The 22,639-nt window shown below is 38.5% G+C and overlaps 1 protein-coding gene across 42 annotated transcripts in view; it reads left to right on the top strand.

Annotated features, from left to right (window-relative positions):
- SEC31A (SEC31 homolog A, COPII coat complex component) overlaps positions 1-22,639 on the top strand; it is a 114,820-nt gene that overhangs the window by 35,706 nt on the left and 56,475 nt on the right. For all 42 annotated transcript variants that reach the window (XM_060187945.1, XM_060187944.1, XM_060187983.1 and 39 more), the window contains 8 exons: positions 3,211-3,306; positions 5,023-5,163; positions 8,312-8,454; positions 11,453-11,552; positions 13,861-14,022; positions 14,227-14,379; positions 18,131-18,364; positions 20,029-20,103. In XM_060187945.1, coding sequence (XP_060043928.1) covers positions 3,211-3,306; positions 5,023-5,163; positions 8,312-8,454; positions 11,453-11,552; positions 13,861-14,022; positions 14,227-14,379; positions 18,131-18,364; positions 20,029-20,103 — 1,104 coding nt within the window. The remainder of the gene's footprint in view (positions 1-3,210; positions 3,307-5,022; positions 5,164-8,311; positions 8,455-11,452; positions 11,553-13,860; positions 14,023-14,226; positions 14,380-18,130; positions 18,365-20,028; positions 20,104-22,639) is intronic.

The following is a 22,639-nucleotide window of genomic DNA, read 5'->3' as shown; positions in this document are numbered from 1 at the left end:
TAACTACAACAATAATAAAAACAAGGGCAAAGAAAGGGAAAATAAAAATATATATATACACTGTTCATTTGGAATAAATGTGTGAATCCATTATGCATCTATCTAGGGATCAGATGTGAGATGCATAGTGGTTATTGTAAATTTCAGCAGCACTGTAAACCAGAACTGAACATTAGTTAAAAAAGAAAAAGAGAGAAAGAAAACTTGAAAATGTGTGCTTCTGCAGACTGAGGAGTGAGTATATTTATTTGAAGAATAGAGGGTTCAGAATTAGTTTCACAGTGAATAATTCTAAACTCTATAAATTTCCTGGTGGGGAACAGGCTAGTGGGTTTAATTCTGGATGTCAGGTGTCTGGAGATGTCATTACAACTGATTGGGCAGGTTTTAAGCTCCTCAGGTATGGACCTTTGCCCTTTAGAAGTATGTGTTAGTTTAGCATTTGGTTGATGCTATGGTGTCTTGAGTAAGTCTACTGTTTTATTAAGATATTTTTATTTACTAAGATATTTTCTAGTTGACAGATTACTACTCCATCAAATAATTAAGAATATACAGAACATACTTAATAGTTAAAAATCTTAGGCTGACCAGATAGCTCACCTGGATAGTTTGTCTGCTTAGTCTTGCACATGGCCCAGGTTTGAGGCTGGTCCCCACTGTACTGGGGAGGCTTCAATTAAGTGTTTCTTTCTTCCTCTCTTTATCTCTCTCTCTCTTAATATTATTTATTTATTATTGAATAGAGACAGAAAATGAGAGGGGGGAAGATATAGAGATACCTGCAGCACTGCTTCATCACTCATGAAATTTTCCTCCTTTAGGTGGGAAGCGAGGGCTTGAACTTCCATCCTTGGTGCACTGCAATTGTGTGTGCTTAACCAGGTGTACCACCACCTGGCACCTCTCCCGTTCCCTCTCCCCCTTCTCAAAATATATATTTATTAGTAATTTGTAAGATAATAAGGGGATAATTTCACACCACTCTCACCACCTAAATTAATTCTGTGTCCTTCTACTTCTCATGGAAACCACCATAGTTTTCCTAAAGTTACAGTTATGGGTTGACTACCTATATATCATCTGTCTGTCTGCCTCTGTCTGTCTGTCTATCTTGTCTATTCAGGCTAAGTTTCAATTCTATTTTTTTATATTTTTATATTTTTATTGATTTAATAATGATCTACAAGTCTGTAGGATAAATAATAATATTTATTGATGAGAAAAAGGTGAGAGAGAAAACCATAGTATCACTCTGTCGTATGTAATACTGGGGTTCAAACTCTGGACCTCATACTTTTTAGATCAACATTCTAGCCACTATGTCACCTATCAGACCACACTTTCTATGTAAGTCAGCTCAGAGCATTGAAGTCCTGGCAATAAATAGCAAAGACAGCAACAGCAACAACCTCTACTTTTGTTATCATAAACATTACCAAATATTACTTGTGTAAGTATGTAGATTAATAAAGATCGTGAATTATAATAGAAGGTGTAATGTAACAACACAATTACTTTAAAGATACTGAAAATGGTGGCACAGTGGAAGAGCATCAAACTCGCAAGTATGTGGTCCCAAGTTTAATCCCCAGATTTACATGTGCCAGAATGATGTTTTAGTTCTATCATAAGTAAATAAAAATAAACAAATATTTAAGATAGTCATTTTTCTTGTATTACAAATAAATACTTAGGAATATAAAATAAATACAGAAACTCAGGTAGCGAACCAGGTTAAACACACATGGCACAAAGTGCAAGGGCCAGCATAAGGATCCTCACCTGCAGGGTGGTCACTTTATAAGTGGTGAAGCAGGTCTGCAGGCATCTGTCTTTCTCCCCCCCCATCTTCCCCATCTCTCTCGATTTCTCTCTGTTCTATCCAGTGACAACAACAATAATAATAACAACAAAATGGAGAAAATGGCCTCCAGGAGCAGTGGATTCATAGTGCTAGCACCGAGCCCTAGTGATAAACCTAGAGGCAAAGTAAATAAATGAATAAATAAAATAATAATAATAATATAAAAATACAGAAACTTAAACTTCTACGATTTGTGGTGGTGTCTACTTTTTAGATTATATAAGTAGTCCCTTTATTAAATAGATGTTTGGTTTGGAGTCTTGTATTACAGGTGACAATAACAGCTGCCAGAAAACTCCTCATTTTCATAGGAATATATTGGGAATTAAAGAAAAAAAAAAGAATAATAAAGGAGGAAGCCCAACTTATGAAATTATCTTCCTGTACTTCATATCAGTTAGGATTTCTTAAAAAAAATAAAAAGGGAGTTGGGTAGTAGCGCAGCGGGTTGAGCGCATGTGGCGCAAAGCTCAAAAGTACTGGCGTAAGGATCCCGGTTGGAGCCCCCGGCTCCCCACCTGCAGGGGGTCGCTTCACAAGTGGTGAAGCAAGTCTGCAGGTGTCTGTCTTTCTCTCCCCCCTCTGTCTTCCCTTCCTCTCTCCATTTCTCTCTGTCCTATCCAACAACAACGACATCAGTAACAACTACAACAATAAAACAACAAGGGCAACAAAAGGGAATGAATAAAAATTTTCTTAACAAAAATAAATAAATAAAAATAAAATAAAATAAGGATCTCTTTGACCCAAATGTAGACTAATTGAAGTCTGTTGTAGCAAACACAAGGATTGTAAAAGTGCCAGGTGGGAGTGAGTTTAGAGGCTTTTGGGGACTCCGGTATACAATGGTGGAGGAGGTCTACACTTACTTACTGGTGGTTAGAAACTGTATTCATGTAATAATAACTGTCTTGTAAATCATTGTTTCTCTCAATAAAATGGAAATAAAAAGAACTTATCCATATATGTAATATTTTATACATAAAGACTAGTAGTCGTCCCTTTTTAATTGAACAGAACTTTGCAATGTTTTTCTAAAAGTTCTTTCAATTTCAAATTGTCATGCATAGTATTTAAGAATTCATATAGTTTCACTTGTGGTGAAACATTGCTGCAGGTGCCTTCCCCTCTGCCGTCCTTTCTGTCTATCTCCTTCCCTCTCAATTTCTTTCTGTCTCTATCCAAAAAATAAATAAGTTAAAAGGAATTCATGATGTAGAAAAATTGTGTTTCCTAAACTAGATAGATCTTTCCAGCTCTGAAGTGAAAAGTCTAAGTTCACTTAGTTATTTATAAGTGCTATTTGGATATTGATCCTTTTAATTGCTTATTTTTTATTGCAGACTAATTTGGTAGCCTCTGGTGCTAATGAATCTGAAATCTACATTTGGGATCTAAACAATTTTGCAACTCCAATGACACCAGGAGCCAAAACACAGGTATTATATTTATTTGGATGTAATCAAAGAACCACAGTCAGTTTTTTCACACTGATTGATGTCAATATTTTTCTCACAAAATACCTTTGTTTAATATCAATATATAAATGCTTTGACTATTCAGTATAAATTTTAGTTAGTAAACTACTAATAATTGTTTCTTCCAAATATCGAGAAAATATTTCTTCCAATATTGAGAAAATATTTCTTCCAAATATCGAGAAAATATTTACCTACACACTACTCAATTTACTATAGTTACAGTAGTGACTAACTTAGAAAAAGTTCAGTGTAATTTTGCCAGCTAGTATATTTGATATAGTATTTTAACAACTTCTAACTCTAGAATAAAAATCATAAACTTAAAGGGAAACTTATTTTTAAAATTTACTCAAGCCTTTACCATATGAATGTCCAGTAAGTTGAAAGATAATAGCCCTTTCTCTGCCTCCTTGAGTTTCTTTGTCATATAGATTACTTAGATTGAGTAGCTAGTTATAACTCTTCTAAAATTTTCACAGTTTAAGAGGTAACATAAGTGTTGTTAAAATTCGTAGGCTCCAGCTGGCTGGGCTAGCTTCACGGGCGGGTAACAGAGACGACCAGAGACATACGGCTGGGCAGGGAAGCTGTATTTCTTTATTCAGGAACAACGATTCATAAACTAAGACAAACTAATCACCAAACAGAACTCTGCTGCCTCTTTCCCCCCCGCAGCGGCACCAAGCACTCTCTAACTCTGCAGCTCTCCAACTCTCCAACTCTCCAACTCTGGAACTCTGGCACTTCTCTCAGGGTTCCTAGGGGTGGGGCCAAACAGGCCCGCGAAACTAACTGGACTGATCCAATTTTCTTGGCGGGGGAGAACTAGAACAACCCAATGTAAAGCATATAACACATAAGGATAATGTATAACTGTGCTATAACAAAAAATTTTCCAATGATCTATGTTGTTAACTTTTTCTTTACCTAGTTGTTCACAACTCTACTTTGTGCTTCATTATCTACTTTGTGGAACAGTTGCAAAATAAAGAAATGGAACTTGATTTATAACAGGAGTTTAATGACTGTTGAGACAACATATATATATATATATTTTTTTTTTCTTTCTTCTTACCAGAGCACTGCTCAACTCTGGTTTATGGCGGTGTGGGGGATTGAACCTGGGACTTGAGAGCCTCAGGCGTGAAAGTCTCTTTGTATAACCATTATGCTATACCCCCACCCATATATATATATTTTTAACCAGAGCTCAGCTCTGGCTTATGGTGGTGCAGGTGATTGAACCTGGGGCCTTGGAGCCTTGGGCATTAGAGTATTGCATAACCATTATGCTATCTACTCCTGCTCAAGATAAAATATTTGAATTATCATATACTTGAGTTTTAAACTTTATTGTATTGAATACATGTTGAGAACTTAAGGATTGTAAAGCAAACTTGTGGAATGACTAGGTCATTTTTAAAGTAAGTCATTTTATAAAGGAAGACTCAGATTTTGTAATTACATTGTTATTAAGAAATTTTAGTGGTCCAGGAGATGGCACAGTGGATAAAGCATTGGACTCTCAAGCATGAGGATCAAGTTCAATCCCTGGCCGCACATGTACCAGAGTGATGCCTGGTTCTTTCTCTCTTCCTATCATTTCTCATGAATAAATAAATAAAATCTTTGAAAAAAAAAAAGAAATTTTAAAACACATTTTTTCCCCCATAGCCCCCAGAAGATATTAGCTGCATTGCATGGAACAGACAAGTTCAGCATATTTTAGCATCAGCCAGTCCCAGTGGTCGAGCTACTGTGTGGGATCTTAGGAAAAATGAGCCTATCATCAAAGTCAGTGATCATAGTAATAGGGTAAGTATATAGTTGGAGTGTGATGAATATGTAATTCTGCTTTGGTGTGTCTATATTTATTGTTGAAGTTTACAATAGTTTTCTGTGAAGTCATATCTTGCCTTTTATTTGATCCATCATGCTAGAGTAAATGGGTCTTGGGGGCTACAAAATAAAATTTTCTTATTTTTAATTGTTGTTATTATTATTAACAGACCACTGATTAGCTCTGGATTGTGGTAGTGCAGGAGATTGAACCTGGGACTTTGGAGCATCAGACATGAGAGTCCTTACATAACTTGTGCTATCTGCCTCCGCCTCGAAATAAAATTTTCAACAAACCATTATTGACATTATTGTTGATGAAGAGAGAGATTAGTTAATATGGGGCTTATGCCATGATGTGCTTTGCTAATTGTTCCAAAGCAAAAAGTTTTTTTGCTTTTGTTTCTCCCTCCCTCTAAACTGAGGCCTTACTGATGCACCACTCACAGACAACTTTGATTGAATAGGACTACAGAGATTGAGAGGGGAAGGAGAGATAGAGAAGGAGAGAGAAAGACACCTGCAGACCTGCTTAACTGCTTATGAAGCATCCTCGCTGTAGATAGGGAATGGAAGCTTGAACCCAGGTTCTTTCATGGGTCCTTGCGTATAGTAGTATATATGCTTAACTGGCTGCACCACTGCCTGGCCCTATTTCTTTTTTCAATGTATCCACTGCTCCTGTCAACCATTTTTTTTTTTTTTTTTTTTTTTAATGTATAGGACAGAGAGATGGGGAAAATAGAGATGGAAAGAAAAAGAGTGACACCTGGGGGTTGGGCGGTAGCGCAGAAGGTTAAGTGCACGTGGTGCAAAGCGCAAGGACTGGGTAAGGATCCTGGTTCGAGCCCCCTACCCCCCACCTCTAGGGGAGTTGCTTCACAGGTGGTAAAGCAGGTCTGCAGGTGTCTGTCTTTCTCTCCCTCTCTATGTCTTCCCCTCCTCTCTCCATTTCTCTCTGTCCTATCCAACAACAAATGACATCAACAATAACAATAACAACCACAGCAAGGCTACAACAAGGGCAAAAAAAAAGAGGGAAAAATAATAAATAAATAAATAAATAAATAAATAAAAGAGTGACACCTGCAGCCCTGTTTCACTGCTTGTGAAGCTTCCTCTCTGCAGGAGCCGCTACGCCTCATACTATGTGCCTTTAGCCTGGTGTACCACTGCCTAGGCCTCCCTACTTTCTCACTCATATATATATATAGAGAGACAGGGAGACTATAAATTGAGGTCTGCTTTAAGATGGCCTCCTTTTCTGCCCAGAAGTGAGTCCTTGTGGACAGTTCTGCATTTTGGTCTCCTGGTTTAGGACATAAGAACCTGCATGCCCTGTGTAATGAGTTTGCTATTGCTGATATTGCTGATATTGGTAGCTGGCAAAAACCATGCTGCTATTGATAACTTTCTGATCAGCTTGCCACTTTCCCATCAAGCACTTTTTTTTTTTTTTAATATTTATTTCCTTTTTGTTGCCCTTGTTGTTTTTATTGTTGTTGTACTTATTGCTGTTGATGTTGTCATTGTTGGATAGGTCAGAGAGAAATGGAGAGAGGAGGGGAAGACAGAGAGGGGGAGAGAAAGACAGACACCTGCAGACCTGCTTCACCGCCTGTGAAGTGACTCCCCTGCAGGTTGGGAGCCGGGGGCTCGAACCGGGATCCTTATACCAGTCTTTGCGCTTTGCGCCACATGTGCTTAACCCACTGCGCTACTGCCTGACTCCCAAGCACTTTCTTTAGAAGATGGTGTGTCTTGCAGGTGAACCCAGCTATGCTTTGGTGAAATTTTTCTGTGGAATACGTTTCTTTGTATAATTGTTTTTGGGGAAGCAAGGTCTGTTAGCAATTATTCCATGACTCTGGCTTTGAACCCACTTAAAAATTGAAATGGTGGATGTTGCTTTATATATTTTATCTTGATTTTTCTCATAAAATGAAGAAAAGGTATAGATTAAAAATTTTTTTATTATCTTTATTTATTTATTGGATAGAGACAGCCAGAAGTCAAGAAGGAAGGGAGGGTGATAGAGAGGGAGAGAGAGACAGAGAGACACCTGCAGCCCTGCTTTGCCACTTTGTAAAGCTTTCCCCCTGAAGGTGGGTGCCGGGGACTCAAACCCAGGTCCTTGCACACTGTAATGTGTGTGCTTAACCAGGTGCCCCACCACCTGGCCTCTAGGTATAGATTTTTTAAGTTGGTGGTGTGAGTGAGTTTTTAATGAAAATACTGTATTTTAAATACTTAAAAAAATTTATTTATTTTTCCCTTTTGTTGCTGTTATTGTCTTATTGTTGTTGTAGTTATTGTTGTTATTGATGTTGTCATTGTTAGATAGGATAGAGAGAAATGGAGAGAGGAGGGGAAGACAGAGAGGGGGAGAGAAAGAGAGACACCTGCAGAAAGAAGCGACTCCCCTGCAGGTGGGGAGCCGGGGGCTCGAACTGGGATCCTTATGCTGGTGCTTGTGCTTTGCGCCGCATGCACTTAACCTGCTGCGCTACTGCCCGACTCCCTTAAATAAATTTAAATATTTCTCTGTTTCTAGTTTTCACAAGAAAATTTGGTTTTAGTATGGAATTGCTTTGGCTTTGCATAGTAAGTAGGTGTATGAATTGAAATTACTTAAACTTTTCACTTTTACAGGTACTTTTTAAGACTATCTAAAAAAATTGAATAGCTTTAGGCATGGACTTTTAAAAAATAAAGTAGGGCTGGGGGAGTTGGGCGGTAGTGCAGCAGGTTAAGCGCAGGTGGCACAAAGTGCAAGGACTGGCTGAAGGATCCCGGTTCGAGCCCCCGGCTCCCCACCTGCAGGGGAATCGCTTCACAGGTGGTAAAGCAGGTCTGCAGGTGTCTGTCTTTCTCTTCCCTCTCTCTGTTTTCCCCTCCTCTCTCAATTTCTCTCTGTCCTATCCAACAACGATGACAACAACAATAACTATAACAATAAAACAACAAGGACAACAAAAGATAATAAATAAATATTTTTAAAAATAAACTACGGCTGAACTGATGTTTACTACTATTTATTCCAACAAAGGCATATTATTCAAGTTCATTTTTTCTTTTCATGAAGTAGCATGATTGATAAAATGTGAATGTTTACTATCTTCAGATGCATTGCTCTGGGTTGGCATGGCATCCTGATGTTGCTACTCAGATGGTCCTTGCCTCTGAGGATGATAGGTCACCAGTGGTCCAGATGTGGGATCTTCGCTTTGCCTCTTCTCCACTCCGCGTCCTTGAAAACCATGCCAGGTACCATGTTTATTTTCTTTTAAGATAGTCATTTTTGTTTATTTTTAGTTTTTATTAGTGATTTAATAATGATTAACAAGAGTGCAAGATAACAGGGGTACAGTTCCATACAGTCCCCACCACCAGAGTTCCATATCCCATCCTCTCCATTGGAAGCTTCCCTGTTCTTTATCTCTTTGATAGTATAGGCCAAAATTATTTATGGGGGGCAGAAGGTGGAAGGTCTGGCTTCTGTAATTGCTTCCCTGCTGGACCTGGATGTTTGCATCTTGTTTCTGTCAGCCTGTTTCTATCTTTCCCTATTGCCTAGGGCTCTGGGGAGACGAGGTTCCAGGACACATTGGTAAGGTTGTCTGTCCAGGGAGGTCAGGATGGCATCATGATAACATCTGCAACTTGGTGGCTGAAAGGCAGTAAGATTTAAAGCAGGACAAATTGTTTAATAAACAGGAACCCAAAGGTAGGAAAAGAGCAGATGAAGTTAGAGGTCTTCATGTGGGAAGAAACTAGGAAGTCTATTTTACGAATGTTCCAAGGAGCCCATGACTATAGTAGTTTTTGCCTGAACCTGATAGCTAACATGTAGGTGAACTAAAAATATTGTCTGGGAAGATGCTGCCAGAGTTGTGAATAAGACTAGAAAGCTGGGTTAGGGCAGAGAGTAGCTCCAAAATATGAGGAAAGTATATAAATACCATTGATGGGGGCGAGGGAAAATAAGAGCATCTCTCTTACATGTGCCAGGGATTGAACATGGGACCTCATGCTTACAAGTCTGGTGCTCAACCCGTGCACCATCTGCTGGGCTGTGACATCATGTTTGTTTTTAAAAATGTACTTACTGGGGGTCGGGCGATAGTGCAGCGGGTTAAGTGCACGTGGCGCAAAGCGCAAGGACCAGCGTAAGGATCCCGCTTTGAGCCCCTGGCTCCCCACCTGCAGGGGAGTCGCTTCACAGGCGGTGAAGCAGGTCTGCAGGTGTCTGTCTTTTTCTCCCTCTGTCTTCCCCTCCTCTCTCCATTTTTCTCTGTCCTATCCAAAAACGAATGACATCAACAATAACAATAATAACTACAACAAGGGCAACAAAAAAGGGGTGGGGAATGGCCTCCAGGAGCAATGGATTCATGATGCAGGCACTGAGCCCCAGCAATAACACTGGAGGCAAAAAAAAAAGAAAATGCATTTACTTACACCTTTGCTTTATCAGATAGATTCTACATATATTAGGGAATCTGTACTTTGTTTCTATCTTGTAAAATTTAGTACAAAATCTTAAATATATTCCCCTGAGTGGACCTATTTTTAAAATATTTATTTATTTGGTAGAGAGAGAGAAAGAAAGCAAGAGGGAAGAGGAAGATATGGAAAAAGAGAGACCTACAGTACTATTCTACCACTCATGCAGCTTCTCTGCTACAAGTGAGGTCCAGTATCTTGACTCTAGGTCCTTGGACATGGTAACATGTACACTCCACTGGGTGTGTCACTGCCCAACCCAGCACAAAATTTTTGTTGCTGATTTTTTTTCACCAGGGATTTACTGGGGCTTCACACTGCACATTCCACTAGTTCCAGAGGATTCTTCCCCCCCTCCCCCCAAGAGGATTCTTCCCTGAGTCTCCTTTCCCCCTGCAAGAAGGGGACAGGCAGATTTGTAACACTTCTTTGTGAGACAAATTAAAATAGTATTTTAATTAATATAACTATATGAAGAAAAATTTTGATAATAAAAATTAGAAAACAAATGTGTGAAATAGTTATCTTTTAAAAAATATTTCTTTATTTTTATATTTAATTATTTTCCCTTTTCTTGCCCTTCCTTGTTTTTAATTGTTGTTGTAGTTACTATTGCTGTTGTTGTTGATGTCGTCATTGTTGGATAGGACAGAGAGAAATGGAGAGAGAAGGAGAAGACAGAGGGGGAGAGAAAGACACCTGCAGACCTGCTTCACTGCTTGTGAAGCGACTCCTCTGCAGGTGGGGAGCTGGGGGCTGGAACTGGGATCCTTAAGCCGGTCCTTGTGCTTTGCGCCACATGCGCTTAACCCACTGGGCTACCACCCGACTCCCAATAGTTATCTTTTTTACCCATCCATAAGCAAAATATGTTATCCATATTTACAGGTATATAACCCCAATCGTACAGTTAATATAATTGTATCTTTATACAGTTTCCTTGAATATTTATTTCATATATAATATATTGAAGGTTTCATATGAGAGAAAGAAAGAAACCAGAGCACCAGTCTGGCACATGAAGTACTAGGAATCTAAAGCAGGAACCTCAGCCTGTATTCAGCTAGCTGATCTATTTCTCTAGCCACTTTTCACAAAGTTGTAAAAATATGTAAATAACATATATTAGCAAGGACTAGATTCCTTCAGCCTGGGAGATGGCTCAGTGGGAAGAACAAAGGACTTGTATGCATGAGGAATGGGATTTAGTCCATGGCCACACATCTACCAGAGCAGTCCCAGGTCTATCTAGTTAAATAAATATTGAAAAGAAAGAGAGCCCAGCAGCATCCTTTTTACTACATATTTTCTCATCATAAGATGACCTGTAATTTTTTATTTTTTCGCTGTTGTCTGCTGCCCACTATGTTGATTATCTTTGCAATGTCAAAAACTATCAAAGAGCACACACATTCTACATTGGTTTCCAGATGTGTTCAATAGGATTTTATTTACATTAGCAGTGTTTCTCCAAAGTTTCAGACAAATAATTTAGAGATCCGACTTTTAAGATTAATTTTTTTTCACCACCTGTTTTTCCTTTTTTCTTTTTATTTCTTTATTGGGGAATTAATGGTTTACAGTCAACAGTAAAATAAAATACAATAGTTTGTACATGTGTAACATTTCTCAGTTTTCAACGTAACAATTCAAACCCCACTAGGTCCTCCTCTGTCTTCCAGAACCTGAATTCTCTCCCCCACGCCCCAGAGTCTTTTACTTTAGTGCAATACACCAACTTTTTTTTTTTTTAAACCAGGGGTATTTTGGCAATTGCTTGGAGCATGGCAGATCCGGAATTATTGTTGAGCTGTGGCAAGGATGCTAAGATTCTCTGCTCCAACCCAAACACAGGAGAGGTATGGAAGATAAATGTTTCTCAATTTATAGCTACCATAATATTTTCTCTTAAAATAAGAACATAAGATTTTATCTCTTAATAAGTATATTTCTGAAGATTCTTTAGTATATTTTTATAATTAGGAATATAGAGATGTGTATGAAATCTTAACCTGGTAGAGATTTATCTAGGATATTGTCTAAACCCAGCTACTTCAACCTTGAATATCAGTCATTGAAATAATATATCTGAAGCTCATATGGGTTGTTAGAAAAGTTATGACATTTTTCTATGCAAAAATGCATCATGACTTTCCATACAATCCAAATTCTCTACTTCCCGATTTCATTTAAAGCTATATATGTAGACTTAGAATTACTTGATTTGATTTATTTTACATGAAGTTTCTGGAAATCAGTGTCTTCAAAGTAGTGGTATTCAGTTTGAGTCTTTTTTTATACTTTACCATATCTAAATACCTTTGATGCAGACTGTTTACATAGTGTAGCAGTTCTGCAGAAAGGCCTTCATGCCTGAGGTACCAGAGGTTTAGGTTCAAACCCCAGTCCTACCAGAAGCCAGATATAGGCAGCTCTGGTAAAAAACAAACAAACAAAACCAAAATACTTCAAGGTGTTGGGTTGAGTGCACCTGGTTGAGTACACACATTGTCATGCACCAGGATCCAGGTTCAAACCACCAGTCCTGATCTGTCTGAGGGAAGCTTCATGAGCAGTAAAGCAGTGCTGCAGGTGTCTCTCTGCCTGCCCATCCTCTCAGTTTCTCTCTGTCTTTATCCAAGTCCACTGCACTACCTCCCGGAGCACCAAAAAATAAGTAAATAAATAAAATACTTTTTTTTCCCCATAAAATACTTTAAAAAAAAAATCTTTAACTTTAGATATAAGTGGTTTTTTTTATTATTATTTATTTTCCCTTTTGTTTCTCTTGTTGTTTTGTAGTTGTAGTTATTGTTGTTGATGTCGTCGTCGTCATTGGATAGGACAGAGAGAATTCGAGAGATGAGGGGAAGACAGAGGGGGAGAGAAAGATAGACACCTGCAGACCTGCTTCACTGCCTGTGAAGCGACTTGCCCTGTAGGTGGGGAGCTGGTGGCTCGAACCGGGATCCTAATGCTGGTCCTTGCACTTTGCACTTTAACCCACTGCGCTACTGCCTGACTCCCTTGTGTTTTTTTTTTTTTTTTTCTTTCTTTTCTTTTTTTAATTTTTGCTTCCTGGGTTATTGCTGGGGCTCAGTGCCTGCACCACGAATCCACTGCTCCTGAAGGCTATTTTTTTCCCCTTTTGTTTAATGTTGTTGTCGTCATTATTATTGTAGTTATTGATGTTGTAGTTGTTGGATAAGACAGAGAGAAATCGAGAGAGGAGGGGGAAGACAGAGCAGAGGTGAGAATGACACCTGCAGACCTGCTTTGTCGCCTACGAAGTGACCCCCCCTGCTCCCTTTAAACTTTATTCTGTATTGTCTAATGGAAGGATTGTTAATACCTGAATATCCAGAGTTCTGGTTTCAGTCTCGTGACGCCACCATAAGGTGAGTAGTACTCGGTTTTAAAAATGGCAGCTGGGTGGTAGTGCAGCAGGTTAAGCGCAGGTCACGCAAAACACAAGGACCAGTGTAAGGATCCGGGTTCGAGCCCCAGCTCCCCACCTGTAGGGGAGTCGCTTCACAAGTGGTGAAACAGGTCTGTAGGTGTCTGTCTTTCTCTCCCCCTCCTCTCTCCATTTCTCTCTGCCCTATCCAACAACAACAACATTAATAATAACTACAACAATAAAACAACAAGGGCAACAAAAGGGAATAAATAAATACAATTTTTAAAAATGTATAAATAATTATATATTTATGAGAGTAAGGAGAGTGTGTGAGTACCAGAGAATCTCCCTGGCACTTGTGATATTAGGAATCAAACTCAGGACTTAATACATGTAAATCCAGCTCTCCAGCCACTGTATCTTCTCCTAGGCTTCTTCTTTTTTTTTTTTTTTTTTTTTAAATGTTATAATTTCATATTTCTTTTTTTAATACTTTATTTTTGAGAGAGATGCAGAGAGAGAGAGAGAGAAACAAACAGAGGGAGAGAGACAAAGAGAAACACCAGAGCACTGCTCAGCTCTGGTTTATGGTGGTACAGGGGATTGAACCTGGGATTTAGGAGCCTCAGGCATGAGAGTTTGTTTGCATAACCATTATGCTATCTCCCCTGCCTTCTCCTAGGCTTCTTATCGATGATGTAGATTCAGGTTTTGGGCTATAAAAATTTGGCTTTACTGTTTCTGACTTTTTAATTTTTTTAATCTAGGTGTTATATGAACTTCCCACCAATACGCAATGGTGTTTCGATATTCAGTGGTGTCCCAGAAATCCTGCTGTTTTATCAGCTGCTTCCTTTGATGGACATATCAGTGTTTATTCTATCATGGGAGGGAGCTCAGATGGTCTAAGGCAGAAACAAGTCGACAAGGTAATAGGAAATACTAAGAGTTGTGGTTATAGCACTTAGAAAACTCACTGTGCCTTGACTGAAAGTGACTGTACTGATTAACTGTATGTTGTGAAAAAATTTCTTGGCTATGAAAAAAAAAAAAATCTTGGCTATGACTTGAAAACGTGTAATAATCTTATGTAAGTTACAATTCTCATATTTTGTTCTTTTTTTTTTTAATAGCTTTCATCATCTTTTGGAAATCTTGATCCCTTTGGCACAGGACAACCTCTTCCTCCACTGCAAATTCCACAGCAGACTGCTCAGCATAGTATAGTTTTGCCTCTGAAGAAGCCACCTAGGTGGATCCGAAGACCTGTTGGTGCTTCCTTTTCAGTAGGTGGCCTTGTTTTTATATTGTTAAGCACAAAGAATTTATCATAAGTGTTATTATGGGAGTACTCAGGTAGAAGAAGGTGGAGTTTGAGATGTGTTTGTGGGTTTTTCATTATTCAGAATGATTTATCAGAAAACATTTTCCCAATATTTTGAATAGAGACCAATTGTGAGGGGTGGGGAAGTTAGATAAGGAGAGATGTGAGAGATGGGATGTTAGTGTCCTTTCATTATCTTCAGGTTATTATTGTTGAATTTTAAGATTTTTTAATCACCTTTATATTTGTGAGTAACTTGCATAAATATATTTTAGATCAGTTTTATATAGTACTAACTGAAACTCTTCTATACATTTGTAGCTATAATTCCTTTAAAGTTTTTCCCCAATATTTGTAAGTTATGTTACTATTTTTAGATATTTTATTTGTTGTATTTTATTTATGTATTTGAGAGAGAGATGCAGATAGAGAGAGACACAGAGAGAAACACCAGAGCACTGCTCAACTCTGGTTTATGGTGGTGCGGGGGATTGAATCTGGGACTTTGGAGCCACAGGCACAAGAGTCTGTTTGCATAACCATTATGTTATCTCCCCTGCCCTGTTACTATTTTTATATAACTTAAAAATTAAAAAATATTTCATTGTATTCAGTAGCAATATTTAAGTTTTCTGTGTTTAATTGATTTTTAAAACTGATTACTAATATATGGCATTTATATTATTGAACAGAACCAAATAATCTTGTGAAACTCAAGTTATATCTTGTTCTCTGTATACCTTTCTCCATTTTTCCTAGAACTTGGGAAACTTCCCCTCTTGGGAAGTTCCACTTCATATGTGGTATTATATTCACTTTAGTTAACACTTTTTTTGTGCCTGTTGCTTTTAGTTTTGTTTTTCATGTTAAAACTTACATATGTATATTGATTCATGTTTTCTTTTATATTGGTATTTCCTGCAGTACATAACAAGTACATTGAATGAATTTAATAAGCATTCGTGAGAATCATAGTCCCTGTACAAAAATTACTGGGTCTAAAGAGTCAGATTTGATCCTCTGTTTACTTCTTTACCTAGACTTATTTTTATGAATATATTAAATATTATATGTTCACTTGTTATTACAAAGCAGATATTGAGTACTATAGGATATATAAGAATAAAGTAGACACAGGACATTTGTTATAAATGCATGGAAGTAGGACTTTATTTGTTCTCTCTTAATTTTTTTAATTGAGCCAAATATTGAAATTAACATGAGCTGGATTAATAGGAGAAAAGCATACAGATTTTTTCTTATACATGGACCCATAAGAAAATGAAGACCCGTGGTCCAGGAGATGGCACAGTCGATAGAGCAGTGGACTCTTAAGCATGAGTCCCAAGTTCAATCCCTGTTAGCACATGTATCAGAGTGATGTCTGGTCCTTTCTCTCCTTTCTCATTAATAAATAAATAAAATACTTAAAAAAAAAGGAAATGAAGACCCAAACAAATGGCAAAGCCTAATTGCATTTGTATACTAAAGTAAACAATGGGGAGTTGGGCGGTAGCACAGCAGGTTAAGTGCATGTGGTGTAAAGCGCAAGGATCCTGGTTCCAGCCCCTGGCTCCCCACCTGCAGGGTAGTCGCTTCACAGGCATTGAAGCAGGTCTGCAGGTGTCCTATCTTTCTCTCCCCCTCTCTGTCTTCTCCTCTCTTCATTTCTCTCTGTCCTATTCAACAACAACAATAATTACAACAATAAAACAACAAGGGCAACAAAAGGGAATAAGTAAATAAATAAATATATATATAAAAAAAAACGGCAGTTGTGGAAACTAAACTATATTCAAAGACTAAAGGGAAATAATGGTTTGCTTTATTTTTACCAAGGTTTGTACAATTTCCTTGCCTCAATTCCCATCTCTGGTGAGAAAGATGCTACTTTCTCTCTGGTGTAGAGATTACTGTTATCACATGGGTTTTTATTTCCTGCTTTCAGAAATAAAGGGGCCAGTCAGGGTGCCCCTCTTTTTCTATTGTGTTTTCAGGGAAGTCATGCATTATTTTCCTTTTCTTTTTGTGTCCAATTTTTTGATTATTATTTTTTAAGTTTATTCATTTAAAAAATATTTATTCCCTTTTGTTGCCCTTGTTTTATTGTTGTAGTTATTGATATCATCGTTGTTGGATAGGACAGACAGAAATGGAGAGAGGAGGGGAAGACAGAGAGGGGGAGACAAAGATAGGACACCTGCAGACCTGCTTCAACGCCTGTGAAGCGACTACCCTGTAGGTAGGGAGCCAGAGGCTGGAACCGGGATCCTTGAGCCTGTCATTGCGCTTTATGCCACGTGCGCTTAACCTGCTGCACTACCGCATGACTTCAGCACCTGCAAAGACCTGCTTCACCACCTGCAAAGACTCCCTTGCAGGTGGGAAGCCCAGGGCTAGAACTGGGACCCTTATGCTGGTACTTGCACTTTGCACCACATGTGCTTAACGTGCTGTGCCATGCCCGATTCCCTAATTATTATTTTTATTTACTTATTGGTTAGAGATAGCCAGAAATTGAGAGGGAAGTGGGCAGTAGAGAGGGAGAGAGACAGAGGCATGACACCACCTGGTCTCCTTTTATCTATGTTTTTCAATGCTAAAATTTATCATGACTTTTTTTGACAGCCCCCCCAAAATGTTTTAAGTGTCTTTAACTCAAAATAATCCTTATGCCAAATGGTATGGTTTGGACTGGCAGAATCTGCCACCCTTTAAAACCTGGGAAGAGCCTAGAGCAGAATGTTAGGCAAATACATAAAGCTGGTAGTTGCATCAAAAGATATATTGGGGGCCGGGCATTAGTACACTGGGTTAAGTGCATATGGCCCAAAGTGCAAGGATCAGCATAAGGATCTGGGTTCGAGACCCTGGCTCCTCACCTGCAGAGGGCTCACTTCACAAGCGGTAAAATAGGTCTGCAAGTGTCTTTCTCTCCCCACTCTCTGTCTTCCCCTCCTCTATGGATTTTTCCCTGTCCTAATCAACAACAGCAACAAGGGCAACAAAATGGGGAAAATGGCCTCCAGAAGCAGTGGATTCATAGTATAGGCACCAAGCCCCAGCAATAACCCTGGTGGCAAGGGGGAAAAGTGTGTGTGTGTGTGTGTGTATTGGATTGTCAAGAAAACCATGGCACATTTTTCAAAAGAAAAATATCATGGGGGTCACGTGGTGTTGCACGTGGTTGAGTGCATACATTACCATATGCAATGACCCAAATTCAAATCCCTGGTCCCTACCTGCAGAGGGAAAGCTTTATGAGCAGTGAAGCAGTTTTATAGTGTCCGTCTCTCTCTCTACCCCACTTTCTCCTCAATTCCTCTCTATCCTATCTAATAAAATAAGTAAAATTTAAAACTTAAACAAAAAAGAAAGAAACGTATGTCATGATTTTCCAGAGTATGCTATATATTACGTTGTGGATATTCAGGGTGGAAGATAGGACGTTTACCTGGCACTTAAAGAGAATAATCACTGAATATGTGAAAGGTAGCTATAACAAGTAGATTATAAATATTGGAACAAAGTAAATAGAAATAGCACATTTTATCTAGAAGGATGGGGTTACATTGTTCAAGAGGGAGCTAATTTCATCCAACTTTGTATTTATTTAGGCCACAGTTTATTCCATTAGCAGGTTTATAATAAACACATTTTAAGGCTGTGTTCTTATGGTTCAAAATGGCTTTTTTTCTCTTCTTGTTTTATAGTTTGGAGGCAAACTGGTTACCTTTGAGAATGTCAAAGTGCAAACTCAGCAGGGAGCTGAGCAGCAGCAGCACCACCATGTGTTCATCAGCCAGGTTGTAACAGAAAAGGAATTTCTCAGCCGGTCTGACCAGCTTCAGCAAGTCGTGCAGTCACAAGGATTTGGTAGTTATTGTCAGAAAAAAATTGAGGCTTCCCAGACCGAGTTCGAAAAAAATGTGTGGTCCTTTTTGAAGGTAAAGTTGGTATTAAAACAATTTTTTAAAATTTATTCATGAGAGAGGAGGAGGAGGAAAGAGGACTAGAGCAAATAAGTGAATACAGTGGTTTTATTTGAGTGAGATATAACACTTAACGATCTATTATAGAACTAGAATATACCTTAGGATAGTAAAAATATAGAGCAGGAGGAAGGGACATTGGGGTTCTGGTTATGTCTCTCAGACACCAGTCAAGGGGAGATGAGAGGCTGTGCCTGTGTGAAAAAATTATACTGCAAACCATTAACACCCCAATAAAAATTAAAAAAAATTAAACCATAGGATATTTAATTCTTGTAGCAGATGCAGTTAAAGAAAATGGGGTAAAGGGAGAAGATATAGGCACAAAGATTAATGGTCTTTTTTGTTGTTGTTTTGTTTTTATTTTTAATTGTATTATTATTTTTTTTTAACCAGATCAGCTCTGGCTTATGGTGGTGTGGGGATTGAACCTGGGACTTCAGAGCCTCAGGCATGAGAGTCTGTTTACATAACCATTATGCTATCTACCCCTGCCCTGATTAATGGTCTTTCTTATCCTCTTTTACTAAAATGCATTTCTGACAGTATTGGTAACAGAATTTTTTTTTTTTTAATTAAAAAAAATATTTATTTATTTTCCCTTTTGTTGCCCTTGTTATTTTTCTTTATTGTTGTAGTTATTATTGTTGTTATTGATGTCATCTTTGTTAGATAGGACAGAGAGAAGTGGAGAGAGGAGGGGAAGACAAAGATGGGGAGAGAAAGACAGACACCTGCAGACCTGCTTCACTACCTGTGAAGCGACTCCCCTGCAGGTGGGGAGTGAGGGGCTCGAACCTGGATCCTTACACTGGTCCTTGCGCTTCGCGTCATGTGCGCTTAACCCGCTGTACTACTGCCTGACTCCCGGTAACAGAATTTTCTAGTATTTCATTTTGCCGCCTCTAGAATATCTGGGGTTTTTTTTATAGTGAATTTCCCAATTAAAATAATTTTTCAATAGAATAAAGTGAAATTTTAAAATTATATTCTATTTTGTAATTAGGTATTGATATTGGGGGAAATTACAGGTCAATTAATATTTTGCATAAATAAAGTATACTAATATAATCTTTTAAAAAATATTTATTTATTTATTCCCTTTTGTTGTTCTCTTTGTTTTATTGTTGTAGTGGTTATTGATGTCATCGTTGTTGGACAGGACAGAGAGAAATGGAGAGAGGAGGGAAAGACAGAGAGGGGAAGAGAAAGAGAGACACCTGCAGACCTGCTTCACCACCTGTGAAGCGACTCCCCTGCAGGTGGGGAGCCGGGGGCTCGAACCGGGATCCTCACGCCGAGCTTTGCGCCACCTGCGCTTAACCCTCTGCGCTACCGCCTGGTTCCCTAATATAATCTTTTGTTGTTAGTTTTTACTTAAATAATTTATAGTTTAAAAGTAGACTATTTAACCATGATAATTAATTACTACTATACTTTCTATTAAAAGTAATTTTATAAAGTTTTATTTTATAAATCTACTCTTTGGATTCTTATAGTGAACCTCCTACTGATAGGCAGACTTTACATATCTTTAGTAATTCTACTTGGAATCTGATTAATTAAATTTAGGTCTTCAAATGCAAGCATTTGTTGAAAGATTTTATCATTTTTTATAGGTAAACTTTGAGGATGATTCTCGTGGAAAATACCTTGAACTTCTAGGATACAAAAAAGAAGATTTAGGAAAGAAGGTAACTCAGGAACCATAAAGGGTTGTAACTATTTAACTAAAATTTTTCATATAGCACAGGATTTTTAAAAGTTTTTATATGTTGATTTATTTATTTTTTTCATAGCAGTTTTTTAAATTTCTTTATTGGGGAATTAATGTTTTACATTCAACAGTAAATACAATAGTTTATACATGCATAACATTCCCCAGTTTCCCATATAATAATACAACCCCCACTAGGTCCTCTATTATCCTTCATGGACCTGTATTCTCACCACCCACCCTCCCCAGAGTCATTTACGTTGGTGCGATATGCCAATTCCATTTCAGGTTCTACTTGTGTTTTCTTTTCTGATCTTGTTTTTCAACTTCTGCTTGAGAATGAGATCATCCCATATTCATCCTTCTGTTTCTGACTTATTTCACTTAATATGAATTTTTCAAGGTCCATCCAAGATCGGCTGAAAACGGTGAAGTCACCATTTTTTACAGCTGAGTAGTATTCCATTGTGTATATATACCACAACTTGCTCAGCCACTCATCTGTTGTTGGACACCTGGGTAAAAAATTTTTATATGTTGATTTAATAATGAGCAAGATTGGGAGAGCGAGAGAGAACCAAAGTGCCGCTGTGGCACATGTGATGCCAGGCATTGATCTCAAGAGCTCATGTTAGAGGGTCTAAGGCTTTTCCACTGTGCTACCTCTGGGTTTGTAGCATGGGGCTTTTTGTTTGTTTGATTTTTAAATAAAAATGATGTGCACAGTATTTTAAATCATTCAGTAAGTATTTAATATGAATTTGTGTCTGATTGCCCAAATGAGGAATATATAGTGTTATATGTGAAGCTCTCAGCCCTATACCTAGATACAGAAACTGCTAGGATTGACTTTTTTAAAAAATATCTAGGATTGGTACCTGCACTATAAATCTGCTACTTCTGGAGGCCATTTTTCATTTTTATTGGATAGGACAGAGAGAAATTGAGAGGGGCGGGGGAGATAGAGAGGGAGAGAGACACCTGCAGACCTGCTTCACCACTTGTGGGAAAACCCCCCCCCCTCCCCCCGGTAGGAAGCTAGGGGATTCAACCAAGATCCTTGTGCAGGTGTCCTGTTATGTGTGCTTTACCCGGTGTGCCACTGCCCGACTACCCCCCACCTCTGCCCTCGCTTTAACTTTATTTACTTATTTGTTAGTATAGAAATTGAGGAGGGAGGGAAAGAAGAGAGAGACAGACAGACAGACACCTGCAGCACTGCTTCACCACTCATGAAGTTTTCTCCCTGCAGCTGAGGGCTGGGGCTTGAACCTAGGTCCTTGCACATGGTAACACATGCACTTAACCAAATGTGCCACTGCCTAGTCCTAGGATTGCCTTTTTTTTGCCTCCAGGGTTATTGCTGGGGCTCAGTGCCTGCATCATAAATCCACTGCTCCTGGAGGCCAGTCCCCCCCCCCCCCTTTTTTGTTGCCCTTGTTGTAGCCTTGTTGTGGTTATTATTGTTATGGTTGATGTCATTCGTTGTTGGATAGGACAGAGACAAATGGAGAGAGGAGAGGAAGACAGAGGTGGGGAGAAAGACAGACACCTGCAGACCTGCTTCACTGCCTGTGAAGCGACTCCCCTGCAGGTGGGGAGCCGGGACCTCGAACCGGGATCCTTACGCCGGTCTGCCCTGTGCCATGTGTGCTTAGCCCGCTGCACCACCACCTGACCCCCAGGGTTGCCTTTAATTCAGACTTTAATGAGGTTCATCAAAAAGAATTGAGCCTTGAAAGAAACTGAGTCTCAAACATTAGAAGTAACAGTTAGATTTATAAGAGTATGCCTAACAAATGATCCTGCAGGAAGGAGATAAAGGAAACTATTGAAATAGCTCTCTGACAAATAACAAAACAGTGTTTCAAGTTATTATAGTTACCCATCCTAGCTGTTTATGGCTTTAACGTGTAATTTCCAATTGAGTTGATTCAGCTAATGAGTAAATATTTTATAATAAAGCTAATTTATTGTACTGACCTAGATAAGCAGAAAGTTCAAGTTATCCTTAATATCCTAACTTTAAAGAAAAATTTGCTTTTAAAATGTAGAATGGGTTTGGAGATGACTTTTTCTGTAGAGTATAGGTGTCACCTGATTTTGAGCCCTACAGCACATGGAGCACCATGGATGGCTTTTGGGGAACTAGCTGTATGGCTGTTGAATTGGTGCTGTGGTGTATCTCAATGTCTGTTTTATCTGAAGGAAGAAAGGCAAGAAATTTGGACCAGGGGGGACACTTGATGATATCACACATGTACAAGGCACCAGGTTAATACCCTGGAACTGTATTTAAAATAATAAATATCTAAATAGAAATCATACATTAAATCCATTTTTATAATTTTCTTCTCAAAGAGAGATCTAATTATTACTTGACAATGTTGACATGAATAGTAGTAGAGGCCCTGACTTTGGAAACCTTGGAGGAAATACTCTAGATTCCTTGATTATAATTTGGGTTAGCCCTACGTAATTCTTTAAAAGTTACTAGTTTTTTTACCGTGTTG

The sequence above is a fragment of the Erinaceus europaeus genome, chromosome 3 (genome assembly GCF_950295315.1).
Source record: "Erinaceus europaeus chromosome 3, mEriEur2.1, whole genome shotgun sequence".
Lineage (NCBI taxonomy): Eukaryota > Metazoa > Chordata > Mammalia > Eulipotyphla > Erinaceidae > Erinaceus > Erinaceus europaeus.
This window is presented reverse-complemented; position numbering and strand designations above follow the sequence as displayed.